The following is a 15,714-nucleotide window of genomic DNA, read 5'->3' on the forward strand; positions in this document are numbered from 1 at the left end:
AAAAGCTTTTCTGATTTCTGAGCGTACAGCCGGTGTCGACTATTTGCGACGAATGCAAAATTTTCATCTGTACATTTTTTTGTTTTTGGAATTTTAAGTATAAGATGAAATAAAACTCTTAGCATTTAGGACTGATCTTTACGCACACGACGCTTACGAGCACCTTTTGGAGATATGGAAGCAGTTTCCTAAAAATTGAATATTAACATTATTTATGGGTTTTATATGGCTAAATTTTATTTATTTACTTCAGTCTCTTCTGTATTTACTTCTTCTGTAGCATCATCTGCTTCGTTATCTTCTTCTGCATCATTATCTTCATTTATATCTAAATCAGACTTTTTTGCTCTGTGACTAGCTCCTGTGGTAGAGAGAGGAGTATCAACTTCTTTATCTGCATCATCATTCTCTAATTCCTCTTTAACGTCATCGTCTTCATCTACGGTATCTGGTTGTACTTCATCAGTCTTCTTTGCATCATCTCCGGTATCCTTTTAAGTGATAATAAAATATATCATTATAAGGAAATTATGATAAATACATTACATTACATTTAAAAGGATCAACCAAACAAAATGTTTATAAAAAAATACATAAAGATACAATAAATTTAAAAATAATACCATCATCTCTACAAATTTGAGCAACGTAATATAAATGTGACATTCGGTTTCGTATATTAAAATGTGAGTCTATGATTCTTATTTGATAGGGTTCGATACCTATCACTTGCAGTTCAAAAATTCCAGCAATGAAAAATCACAAAGTTCACTGATATATTCATTATCGTCCGAGGATGCTTTTTAGCTTGTTTATATGAACTCCAACACCTTCTTCCGTTGCACTGCTTTAGTTAATGTTACTTCTAAGATAAGCACATTTTTTATGCTCTCAGTGTCACGCCTATCTATATTTAACAAAGTAATATATGCAACCCTGGAACTATGATCAGCCGTTGGTGTTTCTGTCTTGTCTACTTTTTAAGCAATAAAGTGGTAACGTTATTAGATGTACTAAAATTTTAGTGTTCAAACAAAAATTTCAAAAATTTCACTGTACATTTCTTACTATACAATTGGATCTTCCCTACCCGTACACTAGCTAAAAGTGTTGGTGCGAAAAAGAAAAATTGTGAATTTCAGTTCTATTCAAAAAAATAAACTACTCAGTACTACGGTATCTATTTTGACGGTTCACTGTGTAATAGAAAGATATACTATGAAGCTAGATTTAGCTTATAATGACTTTCGTCGAGGTTGTGGCTCTGCGGTTGAGGAGGAAACTGTGCTCAATCACATATGTCAGTGTCCATCTTTAGTTAGGAGATCTAAAATCGTCTAGGCCCCTTTCCTTACTGACCTAATAGAGCCATCATCCTGCAAAATTAGGGGCTTAGTCAATTTGATAGAATTGTTAGGTTGGCTCATCTTTACCTAATGGGGGAGTCGTGCATTTCCACATTGCTTGTGCGCTGACCTCTAGTCGGCGCATGTAGAAATGCTAATCCTGTGGCATCACAATGGGCCATTATTTGAGCTTAAGTGGGCTTTGGGCAAAAAAACGCTACTCCAACCTAACCTAACCTGCATTAGCAAGACTTTGATAAGATCTCTTGGTTTCAATCTACATATATGGTATGTAAAATGATCACTTATCAATTTTACTGTATATGTTTATTTAAATATAATATTTATTTTAATATTCACATAAACATTAATAAACCTACTAATTTAGATAGGAATTTCAATTATAAACTAACACATATGTTATAACGACTTCTCTTATTCATTACTAGTGCTGGGGTATGCTTACCTGTTGTCCAGATGTCGTTGCAATATTTTATACTATTTTCGGAAGTTAAAGACAATTTGATAGAATAATTCAAATTTATATTTGAAAGAAAATTTAGGAATGTGGTTTATAATATAATGGTAGTTTAATAATTTGACGACTGTGATTATTTTCTGGAAGCTGTTCAATCTTGTTCAATTGTTCAAGACCTTCAAGACCTATATTATCGATGTGTTATTGTCAGACGACACACCTCTTGCTAGTCTTAGAAGAAAATCTCGTTAGTTTGGGATTAGAATTTTATGCTAGGTTTTAACTTTGATCAGTGTTTATCAATGTTAGCATAAATTCTAAAGAAAATATTATTGGTCAAGAAGTTTAACTACATTGACTAATTATTTTTTTTAACTAGAATTCTACTTGAATTATTTTAACTTGAATTTTACTAGTCAAGATATATAACTACATTGACTTAATTTTAATGTCTTGTTCAGAGAGACGTATAACTGCCTTTCCAACTTTAAGACGTATTACTCCCTTGCAAGTCGTGGAACAAGTAAAGTCCTATGAGGTTATTCATACTCCAGCTGAAATTATGGTCGTACATTGTGTAGTGCCAACATTGCTTCAGATGATGGCCATTTTAAATTTCGCTACTGTACAGTGGCTGCTCTGTTGTTGTTGTAATTGTTATAAATTGTATGTTTACAAATGTCAGAAATTGATCTAATATTGTTTGCGTTGCTCGCCTTTGCTGGCTTGAATGCGTCTTTGGTATTGTCTTTATGTTTAGATCACTTCATTTTTTTTTCTTGTTTTGAAGAAAAACAACAACAGTTGCGACTGCAACTGTATTGAACAATGATCATGTATTAAATAAAAAACATTTCTTTTGTACACATATGTATGTGAGCATTGTTTTATTTCATTTCAATGTTAAATTGCATTTTTAATTGTTCAACACAAATTAATTTAACTAACAAATAAATATGAAAACTACACGTGATATGGTAATAGAGTCTTTGCAAGAATTATACTTCAGGCAAGGGGTATCTCTTGTAAAACTAAAACGACATATTGCACTAAAATATGAGATCACGCTTTCTCCGGTTAGAATAACTCTGATTAAAAATTTTGTAAAAGCGTGGATAAATACTGGACAAGTAGTAAATGTTACAGGCCGAGGATTAGTGGGTAAATTTAAATTGAAGCAGAAAAATTTCGTACCAAGAGACAGTACAGTTACCCAAAATACGACGCGTTCCTCGGGCTTGTCACGTAAGCCAAATCATTCCAGCACACCAATAAGTGTGAATGCTCCGCCGGCTGTACCATTGGCACCTGGTCCCAGCAAAGGCGTCTATTTTCAAATGTAGTTCACGCTACTGATACGCCTACAACTTCAATAGAACGTGCTCGGCAGCATAATAGTGATGAATGAATGTTTTGTGTCTATTGACGGTGTCTCGCAAACCAGAAATTCTGTACTAGATGCGAGTGAAATTCCAACGGCAATTACTACAACATTACCACAGGCACCAACACCAGCACCATCAGTTCACCCAATGCCTATATAAAATGATTATTAAATGATTATTAAATCAAAATAATAGTATTACATATAATTACCCTAAGCTGATGTCCACATGTCATATTTTTGATTTTAACTAAAAATGTGCAATTTAATTATTTGTTTTAATTTTAATATGCATTGCACGTGCCTGTCAAAAAGAAATAAAATGTGCCCAAAAGCTTTTGCATTTCGTTTCTTTCTTTTGATTATTCAAAGCAAAGCGAAGGAAGGCGAAAGCTTTGGACGATCTGGACGAAAAAAATGAGAGAATGCTGCCAAGTGTACAAGTTTTGTAAATGTAAATAGTTACAATTAGTAACTGGAAAGCGGCACACTAACTAAGTTCAAGAAACTCTTTATAGAGTAACAGGACTCTGGATTACGGAAAAATAGGAGATATAAAAAGGGTAGTTCGCGGTGGATGCTGTCTTTTTCTTTTTCTACGGTTTTTGGAGTTGTTCTTTTGATACTGTTCTTTTCTGAATAAAACTGAAACTATTTTTTTGTTCCAAATAAAAAATTAAATTGAAGTTAAAATATATTAACTAAACCAATTAAAAGTGAAAAATAAGTTTTATTTAAAGTTAAAGTAAAAGTTAAAATATTAACTCAAACTGTAAGTTCTTGAAAAATTATCTTATTTAAATTAAAAATCGAACATAAAAATATAAACTAAACCAAAATTAAAGTAAAAGTTAAAATACTAAGTAAACCTATAAATTTTTGAAAACTATCCTATTTAAATAAAAAATTGAAATTAGAATGTTAAATAAACAATTAATTCATGAAAAACTATTTTATTTAAATTAAAGTTATATGGTGCTTTAGAAATAATAAGGAAATGTAACGGTGGCAGCAACAGCAAGGTGGACAGCACTGACGACAAAACAGTGGTCACTACGGTAGAATAATGTATATTAAATAATAAGATGAGTAACATAAGTTTTATTAACATTGCTCAAGGATCAGAGAAGTAGAGAAAAAAAGGACTTTTTTTCTTTTATTATTTTTTTGTTTGTCGATAGTATTTCTTTTGGTTTATCTAAATACACCCATCGCGCTAGTGACGTCATTAGAGCAGTTGTGGTAAGTGCCCGGCAAGGCAAAGAAAAATTGTTTTTATTGCTTCGTGCATAGTTTTTTTTCTTCTCTTCCTCTTTCTGTTTTTTTTTTTTTGATTAGAATAAGAATTATTTTTTTTTGTTTATTACAATTTTTTTTTACATTATTTCTTTTACGTATATTGTTGAATAAGAATTAATTTTTTTTAGTTAAAGTTGTGCTGATTTTGTACCTGGAAATAATGTATAATGGAAAATAAAAAAAATTATAAATTCTTTTTTTTATATACTTTAATTGAAATAAAATAAGACACATCTATTATGATTACTTTAGGTTTTGTTATAACCAATATGCTTGAATTATAAATTGCAAAAGGGGTGGTACGAACAGGTACGAATGTGTCCTAATGTGCAAGAAATAGCTTAACCCAAATGGACTAGATAAAGAACAAAAGACAGTGACATTGGAAGGGAGATTTTACGACTGACAAAAACCGTCATAAAGCACCATAATAAATTTTATATGGTTCTTCTATGCTTTCATCCCAACAATGTTTGTAGAACTACTTACTGGGACTTCGGAAATATTTTTATTATTAACCAATTTTATTTTCAAGATAGTTAATTAATAAGATAGTATTTTGATATTACACTGTAAAGTGTCTTTTAAAAATTCAAATAAGCTGGTTTAGTGTCAAAAAAAAAACTTATTTAGGCCTTGAACATTAATAGCAAATAATTAGAGTCAATATTTAACTAAGAAACAATCGAATATATTATATCACATATATGTTTAAATGTAATAATGAATAAAAAAAATTCAATAGATATATATTGCATAAACATTTTTGCTTGGGTCATCCTTAATATAAGTATATTTTACCAAACACGACGACGATTTTTTTAATATTTCTTATTATTTTTCAGTGCTTTTATAAGCTTGATATGGGAGCCATCGTTAGTAAAAATTTAATCCTTTTACGTAGAGGGGGCTGCCATAGGATGATTCTTTCGATTTTGAAAACATAAAAACAAAATTAATAAAATAAAATAATATATGCACATACATATATATATACATATATAAATATATAAAATAGAAATTGTAGAAAAGCATGTGGTTGGCACGGCACTTGGTATGTAACTTCAAATTATATAAATAATAAACATTTTGGGATAGAAATGGTAAAAAGTGTACTGCAATCTAAATATTCACCAAAATGCATATATCTCCATATATAGTAGATATGAGATATGTATTTATATACATATACAATTACTGGTCCAATAACTCTGATTCATTTTGTTGTTTTTGAGTTTTTTTAAACTTTTATTAAAACACTTAAAAAAAATAACAGCAACAGAAATGTAAAATATATAAATAATACGATATAATATGCCATCGTTTTAATAGACTTATTTGAGGTTTACCAGCTGACATACTCTTAACAATATATAAAATAAGTATATACAAAAATATATATCAAATATACAAACCATGTGTTTGTTATATATATGCTAGCAATTTATTGTTTAAAAAAAATACATAAAAAAATACTTCATTTCAATTATTTAACAAACAAACAAACCACTAACTATATCCAAAAAAAACTATATGTTAAGAGCCTCTATAAATTACTACAGTCAGTATAAGTCGACTGATGAAATTAATTTGGAACTTCTAAAAACCAACATTACTTGGCAATATCCAAAACAACTCCATGTTCAATCCAAAATTTTCCTACTATTTTCCCATAAAATATCAACAACTAATATTAGTTAAATATTATCGATTCTTTTATTACTGAAAATGATCTACGAAGTATTTGTTTTAAAATATTTATTTAGAATATGAACAAAATATGTTGATAATGCTGCCATGTTGTTGTTGTAATTGTTACAAATGTTGGAAATTGATCTAATGTTGTTTACGTTGCTCGCCTTTGTTGTTGTCTTTACGTTTAGGGCACTTCATTTTTTTTTCTTTTCTATTTGTTATTGTCGCTGTTGTTATTATTCTGCAAAATTATTTCTACATGCCCTTGTTTTGAAGAAAAACAACAACAGTTGCGGCTGCACTGCATTGAACAACGATCTTATATTAAATAAGAAAACATTTGTGTTTTCTACACTTACATATGTGAACATTGTTTATTTCATTTTAGTGGTTACAATTCAATTTATTTAAATTTTAAAATTGCATATATGTCAAATATGATGAGTTAAATTTCATCTTCACTTCTTCTGTTTGTGAAGAATTGATACTATTGACATTTGAAGTGTAGCGCGAGCTAATGCAGAACCGTTACATTTTTAACAATTTCTTTTGTTTTTTAACGCTATTTTTCCAAACTTTTGCAAAAAGCAAAGAGAATTCAAAAAGTTCACGACAGCATTGATCAGTCTTGAATTGCATTCTTAATTGTCCAACGCAAATTAATTTAACTAAAAAATAAAAATGAAAACTACACGCGATATGTTAATCGAGTCGTTACAAGAATTATACTCCAGGCAAGGGGTATCTCTTGTAAAACTAAAACGACATATTGCTGAAAAATATGAGATCACGCTGTCTCCAATTAGAATAACACTGATTAAAAAATTTGTAAAAGCGTGGATAACTACTGGACAAGTAGTAAATGTTACGGGCCGAGGTTTAGTGGGTAAATTTAAATTGAAGAAGAAAAATTTCGTACCAATAGACAGTACAGTTACCCAAAATACGACGCGTTCCTCGGGCTTGTCACGTGAGCCAAATCATTCCAGCACACCAATAAGTGTGAATGCTCCGCCGGCTGTACCATTGGCACCTGGTCCGAGCAAAAGGCGTTTATTTACAAATATAGTTCATGCTACTGATACTGATACGCCTACAACTTCAATAGAACGTGCTCGGCAGCATAACAGTGATGAATGGTTTGTGTCTATTAACGCTGCCACGCAAACTAGAAATTCTGAACTAGATGCGAGTGAAATTCTTACGCCAATTCCTACAACATTACCACAAGCACCAGCACCAGCACCAGCACCAGCACCATCAGTTCACCCAATGTTGACCAGAAGTTCTAGAAAACGCAAGTAAGCTTTTGGTAGCAATTAAGTTTAATAAAAATAATATAATCATATAATAATATAATTGTTATTGTTATAATTGTTCTAAATATTAAATTTAAAATAAAATTTAATCATTTCAAATAAGTTAATGTAATTTATATTTTTTTGTGTTTTTGTATTTGTATAGTAATGAACTATTAATATATGTATTATTTCAGTTTTGTTTTATATACGTAAAATATTTATATATTTTACTATTTCACTTATACTTAATAATGAAAATATTACTTATTAAAATAATGAAAATTAAATATTATACATATATACTGGAGAATTTAAAATATTAAATTTCAGCATTTATTATGCATTTAAGTGAATATTTTTTTGTTTGATACAAATACAAATAAATATTTTTTATTTTATATTTTGTACCTAATAGTTTGGTTGAAGAAGTTTTAAAAATTTTATAACTATTGAAAAATAGTTTTAAAAATTTATATTGCTTCGCACTTGGAATTATATTATGTTAAGTATATATACTATAGAATATATATGTTAATGATAAAAACAGAGATTATTGTTTAAATAAATGTTTATTAATTATTAGTTTAAAATTAGAAATTAAATGTTTATGTATATGTTTATAAAATTGAAGTACATTATTATTTCCAACTTAAATCTTGTAAATACTTTTTTGTTCCCTTTGATAAATTAATAAAAATTAAAAACAAAAAACTTTGTTTTATTTTTAATTAGCTAAACTTTTGTTGAAATAATATTAACTTAAGGTGAAGCAAAAAACACAAGTTCGACACATTTTATACTAAAATGAGAACGTTATTCAAAAACAGAAACTAAAAAACGCCATAAAATATTTACTACACAATACAAATGCGCACACTTTCCTTACTTATTTTAACTAAATTTAAATTTCTAATTGCTTTTTATCTAAATTACAATTTTCAGAATAATTTCGTGGTGAATTGTTTTATTATATATTGAGATAGAAAAGCTTTTCTGATTTCTGAGCGTACAGCCGGTGTCGACTATTTGCGACGAATGCAAAATTTTCATCTGTACATTTTTTTGTTTTTGGAATTTTAAGTATAAGATGAAATAAAACTCTTAGCATTTAGGACTGATCTTTACGCACACGACGCTTACGAGCACCTTTTGGAGATATGGAAGCAGTTTCCTAAAAATTGAATATTAACATTATTTATGGGTTTTATATGGCTAAATTTTATTTATTTACTTCAGTCTCTTCTGTATTTACTTCTTCTGTAGCATCATCTGCTTCGTTATCTTCTTCTGCATCATTATCTTCATTTATATCTAAATCAGACTTTTTTGCTCTGTGACTAGCTCCTGTGGTAGAGAGAGGAGTATCAACTTCTTTATCTGCATCATCATTCTCTAATTCCTCTTTAACGTCATCGTCTTCATCTACGGTATCTGGTTGTACTTCATCAGTCTTCTTTGCATCATCTCCGGTATCCTTTTAAGTGATAATAAAATATATCATTATAAGGAAATTATGATAAATACATTACATTACATTTAAAAGGATCAACCAAACAAAATGTTTATAAAAAAATACATAAAGATACAATAAATTTAAAAATAATACCATCATCTCTACAAATTTGAGCAACGTAATATAAATGTGACATTCGGTTTCGTATATTAAAATGTGAGTCTATGATTCTTATTTGATAGGGTTCGATACCTATCACTTGCAGTTCAAAAATTCCAGCAATGAAAAATCACAAAGTTCACTGATATATTCATTATCGTCCGAGGATGCTTTTTAGCTTGTTTATATGAACTCCAACACCTTCTTCCGTTGCACTGCTTTAGTTAATGTTACTTCTAAGATAAGCACATTTTTTATGCTCTCAGTGTCACGCCTATCTATATTTAACAAAGTAATATATGCAACCCTGGAACTATGATCAGCCGTTGGTGTTTCTGTCTTGTCTACTTTTTAAGCAATAAAGTGGTAACGTTATTAGATGTACTAAAATTTTAGTGTTCAAACAAAAATTTCAAAAATTTCACTGTACATTTCTTACTATACAATTGGATCTTCCCTACCCGTACACTAGCTAAAAGTGTTGGTGCGAAAAAGAAAAATTGTGAATTTCAGTTCTATTCAAAAAAATAAACTACTCAGTACTACGGTATCTATTTTGACGGTTCACTGTGTAATAGAAAGATATACTATGAAGCTAGATTTAGCTTATAATGACTTTCGTCGAGGTTGTGGCTCTGCGGTTGAGGAGGAAACTGTGCTCAATCACATATGTCAGTGTCCATCTTTAGTTAGGAGATCTAAAATCGTCTAGGCCCCTTTCCTTACTGACCTAATAGAGCCATCATCCTGCAAAATTAGGGGCTTAGTCAATTTGATAGAATTGTTAGGTTGGCTCATCTTTACCTAATGGGGGAGTCGTGCATTTCCACATTGCTTGTGCGCTGACCTCTAGTCGGCGCATGTAGAAATGCTAATCCTGTGGCATCACAATGGGCCATTATTTGAGCTTAAGTGGGCTTTGGGCAAAAAAACGCTACTCCAACCTAACCTAACCTGCATTAGCAAGACTTTGATAAGATCTCTTGGTTTCAATCTACATATATGGTATGTAAAATGATCACTTATCAATTTTACTGTATATGTTTATTTAAATATAATATTTATTTTAATATTCACATAAACATTAATAAACCTACTAATTTAGATAGGAATTTCAATTATAAACTAACACATATGTTATAACGACTTCTCTTATTCATTACTAGTGCTGGGGTATGCTTACCTGTTGTCCAGATGTCGTTGCAATATTTTATACTATTTTCGGAAGTTAAAGACAATTTGATAGAATAATTCAAATTTATATTTGAAAGAAAATTTAGGAATGTGGTTTATAATATAATGGTAGTTTAATAATTTGACGACTGTGATTATTTTCTGGAAGCTGTTCAATCTTGTTCAATTGTTCAAGACCTTCAAGACCTATATTATCGATGTGTTATTGTCAGACGACACACCTCTTGCTAGTCTTAGAAGAAAATCTCGTTAGTTTGGGATTAGAATTTTATGCTAGGTTTTAACTTTGATCAGTGTTTATCAATGTTAGCATAAATTCTAAAGAAAATATTATTGGTCAAGAAGTTTAACTACATTGACTAATTATTTTTTTTAACTAGAATTCTACTTGAATTATTTTAACTTGAATTTTACTAGTCAAGATATATAACTACATTGACTTAATTTTAATGTCTTGTTCAGAGAGACGTATAACTGCCTTTCCAACTTTAAGACGTATTACTCCCTTGCAAGTCGTGGAACAAGTAAAGTCCTATGAGGTTATTCATACTCCAGCTGAAATTATGGTCGTACATTGTGTAGTGCCAACATTGCTTCAGATGATGGCCATTTTAAATTTCGCTACTGTACAGTGGCTGCTCTGTTGTTGTTGTAATTGTTATAAATTGTATGTTTACAAATGTCAGAAATTGATCTAATATTGTTTGCGTTGCTCGCCTTTGCTGGCTTGAATGCGTCTTTGGTATTGTCTTTATGTTTAGATCACTTCATTTTTTTTTCTTGTTTTGAAGAAAAACAACAACAGTTGCGACTGCAACTGTATTGAACAATGATCATGTATTAAATAAAAAACATTTCTTTTGTACACATATGTATGTGAGCATTGTTTTATTTCATTTCAATGTTAAATTGCATTTTTAATTGTTCAACACAAATTAATTTAACTAACAAATAAATATGAAAACTACACGTGATATGGTAATAGAGTCTTTGCAAGAATTATACTTCAGGCAAGGGGTATCTCTTGTAAAACTAAAACGACATATTGCACTAAAATATGAGATCACGCTTTCTCCGGTTAGAATAACTCTGATTAAAAATTTTGTAAAAGCGTGGATAAATACTGGACAAGTAGTAAATGTTACAGGCCGAGGATTAGTGGGTAAATTTAAATTGAAGCAGAAAAATTTCGTACCAAGAGACAGTACAGTTACCCAAAATACGACGCGTTCCTCGGGCTTGTCACGTAAGCCAAATCATTCCAGCACACCAATAAGTGTGAATGCTCCGCCGGCTGTACCATTGGCACCTGGTCCCAGCAAAGGCGTCTATTTTCAAATGTAGTTCACGCTACTGATACGCCTACAACTTCAATAGAACGTGCTCGGCAGCATAATAGTGATGAATGAATGTTTTGTGTCTATTGACGGTGTCTCGCAAACCAGAAATTCTGTACTAGATGCGAGTGAAATTCCAACGGCAATTACTACAACATTACCACAGGCACCAACACCAGCACCATCAGTTCACCCAATGCCTATATAAAATGATTATTAAATGATTATTAAATCAAAATAATAGTATTACATATAATTACCCTAAGCTGATGTCCACATGTCATATTTTTGATTTTAACTAAAAATGTGCAATTTAATTATTTGTTTTAATTTTAATATGCATTGCACGTGCCTGTCAAAAAGAAATAAAATGTGCCCAAAAGCTTTTGCATTTCGTTTCTTTCTTTTGATTATTCAAAGCAAAGCGAAGGAAGGCGAAAGCTTTGGACGATCTGGACGAAAAAAATGAGAGAATGCTGCCAAGTGTACAAGTTTTGTAAATGTAAATAGTTACAATTAGTAACTGGAAAGCGGCACACTAACTAAGTTCAAGAAACTCTTTATAGAGTAACAGGACTCTGGATTACGGAAAAATAGGAGATATAAAAAGGGTAGTTCGCGGTGGATGCTGTCTTTTTCTTTTTCTACGGTTTTTGGAGTTGTTCTTTTGATACTGTTCTTTTCTGAATAAAACTGAAACTATTTTTTTGTTCCAAATAAAAAATTAAATTGAAGTTAAAATATATTAACTAAACCAATTAAAAGTGAAAAATAAGTTTTATTTAAAGTTAAAGTAAAAGTTAAAATATTAACTCAAACTGTAAGTTCTTGAAAAATTATCTTATTTAAATTAAAAATCGAACATAAAAATATAAACTAAACCAAAATTAAAGTAAAAGTTAAAATACTAAGTAAACCTATAAATTTTTGAAAACTATCCTATTTAAATAAAAAATTGAAATTAGAATGTTAAATAAACAATTAATTCATGAAAAACTATTTTATTTAAATTAAAGTTATATGGTGCTTTAGAAATAATAAGGAAATGTAACGGTGGCAGCAACAGCAAGGTGGACAGCACTGACGACAAAACAGTGGTCACTACGGTAGAATAATGTATATTAAATAATAAGATGAGTAACATAAGTTTTATTAACATTGCTCAAGGATCAGAGAAGTAGAGAAAAAAAGGACTTTTTTTCTTTTATTATTTTTTTGTTTGTCGATAGTATTTCTTTTGGTTTATCTAAATACACCCATCGCGCTAGTGACGTCATTAGAGCAGTTGTGGTAAGTGCCCGGCAAGGCAAAGAAAAATTGTTTTTATTGCTTCGTGCATAGTTTTTTTTCTTCTCTTCCTCTTTCTGTTTTTTTTTTTTTGATTAGAATAAGAATTATTTTTTTTTGTTTATTACAATTTTTTTTTACATTATTTCTTTTACGTATATTGTTGAATAAGAATTAATTTTTTTTAGTTAAAGTTGTGCTGATTTTGTACCTGGAAATAATGTATAATGGAAAATAAAAAAAATTATAAATTCTTTTTTTTATATACTTTAATTGAAATAAAATAAGACACATCTATTATGATTACTTTAGGTTTTGTTATAACCAATATGCTTGAATTATAAATTGCAAAAGGGGTGGTACGAACAGGTACGAATGTGTCCTAATGTGCAAGAAATAGCTTAACCCAAATGGACTAGATAAAGAACAAAAGACAGTGACATTGGAAGGGAGATTTTACGACTGACAAAAACCGTCATAAAGCACCATAATAAATTTTATATGGTTCTTCTATGCTTTCATCCCAACAATGTTTGTAGAACTACTTACTGGGACTTCGGAAATATTTTTATTATTAACCAATTTTATTTTCAAGATAGTTAATTAATAAGATAGTATTTTGATATTACACTGTAAAGTGTCTTTTAAAAATTCAAATAAGCTGGTTTAGTGTCAAAAAAAAAACTTATTTAGGCCTTGAACATTAATAGCAAATAATTAGAGTCAATATTTAACTAAGAAACAATCGAATATATTATATCACATATATGTTTAAATGTAATAATGAATAAAAAAAATTCAATAGATATATATTGCATAAACATTTTTGCTTGGGTCATCCTTAATATAAGTATATTTTACCAAACACGACGACGATTTTTTTAATATTTCTTATTATTTTTCAGTGCTTTTATAAGCTTGATATGGGAGCCATCGTTAGTAAAAATTTAATCCTTTTACGTAGAGGGGGCTGCCATAGGATGATTCTTTCGATTTTGAAAACATAAAAACAAAATTAATAAAATAAAATAATATATGCACATACATATATATATACATATATAAATATATAAAATAGAAATTGTAGAAAAGCATGTGGTTGGCACGGCACTTGGTATGTAACTTCAAATTATATAAATAATAAACATTTTGGGATAGAAATGGTAAAAAGTGTACTGCAATCTAAATATTCACCAAAATGCATATATCTCCATATATAGTAGATATGAGATATGTATTTATATACATATACAATTACTGGTCCAATAACTCTGATTCATTTTGTTGTTTTTGAGTTTTTTTAAACTTTTATTAAAACACTTAAAAAAAATAACAGCAACAGAAATGTAAAATATATAAATAATACGATATAATATGCCATCGTTTTAATAGACTTATTTGAGGTTTACCAGCTGACATACTCTTAACAATATATAAAATAAGTATATACAAAAATATATATCAAATATACAAACCATGTGTTTGTTATATATATGCTAGCAATTTATTGTTTAAAAAAAATACATAAAAAAATACTTCATTTCAATTATTTAACAAACAAACAAACCACTAACTATATCCAAAAAAAACTATATGTTAAGAGCCTCTATAAATTACTACAGTCAGTATAAGTCGACTGATGAAATTAATTTGGAACTTCTAAAAACCAACATTACTTGGCAATATCCAAAACAACTCCATGTTCAATCCAAAATTTTCCTACTATTTTCCCATAAAATATCAACAACTAATATTAGTTAAATATTATCGATTCTTTTATTACTGAAAATGATCTACGAAGTATTTGTTTTAAAATATTTATTTAGAATATGAACAAAATATGTTGATAATGCTGCCATGTTGTTGTTGTAATTGTTACAAATGTTGGAAATTGATCTAATGTTGTTTACGTTGCTCGCCTTTGTTGTTGTCTTTACGTTTAGGGCACTTCATTTTTTTTTCTTTTCTATTTGTTATTGTCGCTGTTGTTATTATTCTGCAAAATTATTTCTACATGCCCTTGTTTTGAAGAAAAACAACAACAGTTGCGGCTGCACTGCATTGAACAACGATCTTATATTAAATAAGAAAACATTTGTGTTTTCTACACTTACATATGTGAACATTGTTTATTTCATTTTAGTGGTTACAATTCAATTTATTTAAATTTTAAAATTGCATATATGTCAAATATGATGAGTTAAATTTCATCTTCACTTCTTCTGTTTGTGAAGAATTGATACTATTGACATTTGAAGTGTAGCGCGAGCTAATGCAGAACCGTTACATTTTTAACAATTTCTTTTGTTTTTTAACGCTATTTTTCCAAACTTTTGCAAAAAGCAAAGAGAATTCAAAAAGTTCACGACAGCATTGATCAGTCTTGAATTGCATTCTTAATTGTCCAACGCAAATTAATTTAACTAAAAAATAAAAATGAAAACTACACGCGATATGTTAATCGAGTCGTTACAAGAATTATACTCCAGGCAAGGGGTATCTCTTGTAAAACTAAAACGACATATTGCTGAAAAATATGAGATCACGCTGTCTCCAATTAGAATAACACTGATTAAAAAATTTGTAAAAGCGTGGATAACTACTGGACAAGTAGTAAATGTTACGGGCCGAGGTTTAGTGGGTAAATTTAAATTGAAGAAGAAAAATTTCGTACCAATAGACAGTACAGTTACCCAAAATACGACGCGTTCCTCGGGCTTGTCACGTGAGCCAAATCATTCCAGCACACCAATAAGTGTGAATGCTCCGCCGGCTGTACCA

General features: G+C 29.6%; 1 protein-coding gene across 1 annotated transcript; it reads left to right on the forward strand.

Moving 5' to 3' along the window:
* Positions 1 to 6,580: 6,580 nt before the first annotated feature.
* LOC119684289 lies at positions 6,581 to 7,530 on the forward strand. Its single transcript, XM_038098297.1, has one exon. It carries the CDS (start codon positions 6,884 to 6,886, stop codon positions 7,505 to 7,507), a length of 624 nt encoding a protein of 207 aa, XP_037954225.1. The 5' UTR covers positions 6,581 to 6,883; the 3' UTR covers positions 7,508 to 7,530.
* Positions 7,531 to 15,714: the final 8,184 nt, after the last annotated feature.

This window comes from Teleopsis dalmanni, chromosome 2 (assembly GCF_002237135.1).
Source record: "Teleopsis dalmanni isolate 2A chromosome 2, ASM223713v2, whole genome shotgun sequence".
Lineage (NCBI taxonomy): Eukaryota > Metazoa > Arthropoda > Insecta > Diptera > Diopsidae > Teleopsis > Teleopsis dalmanni.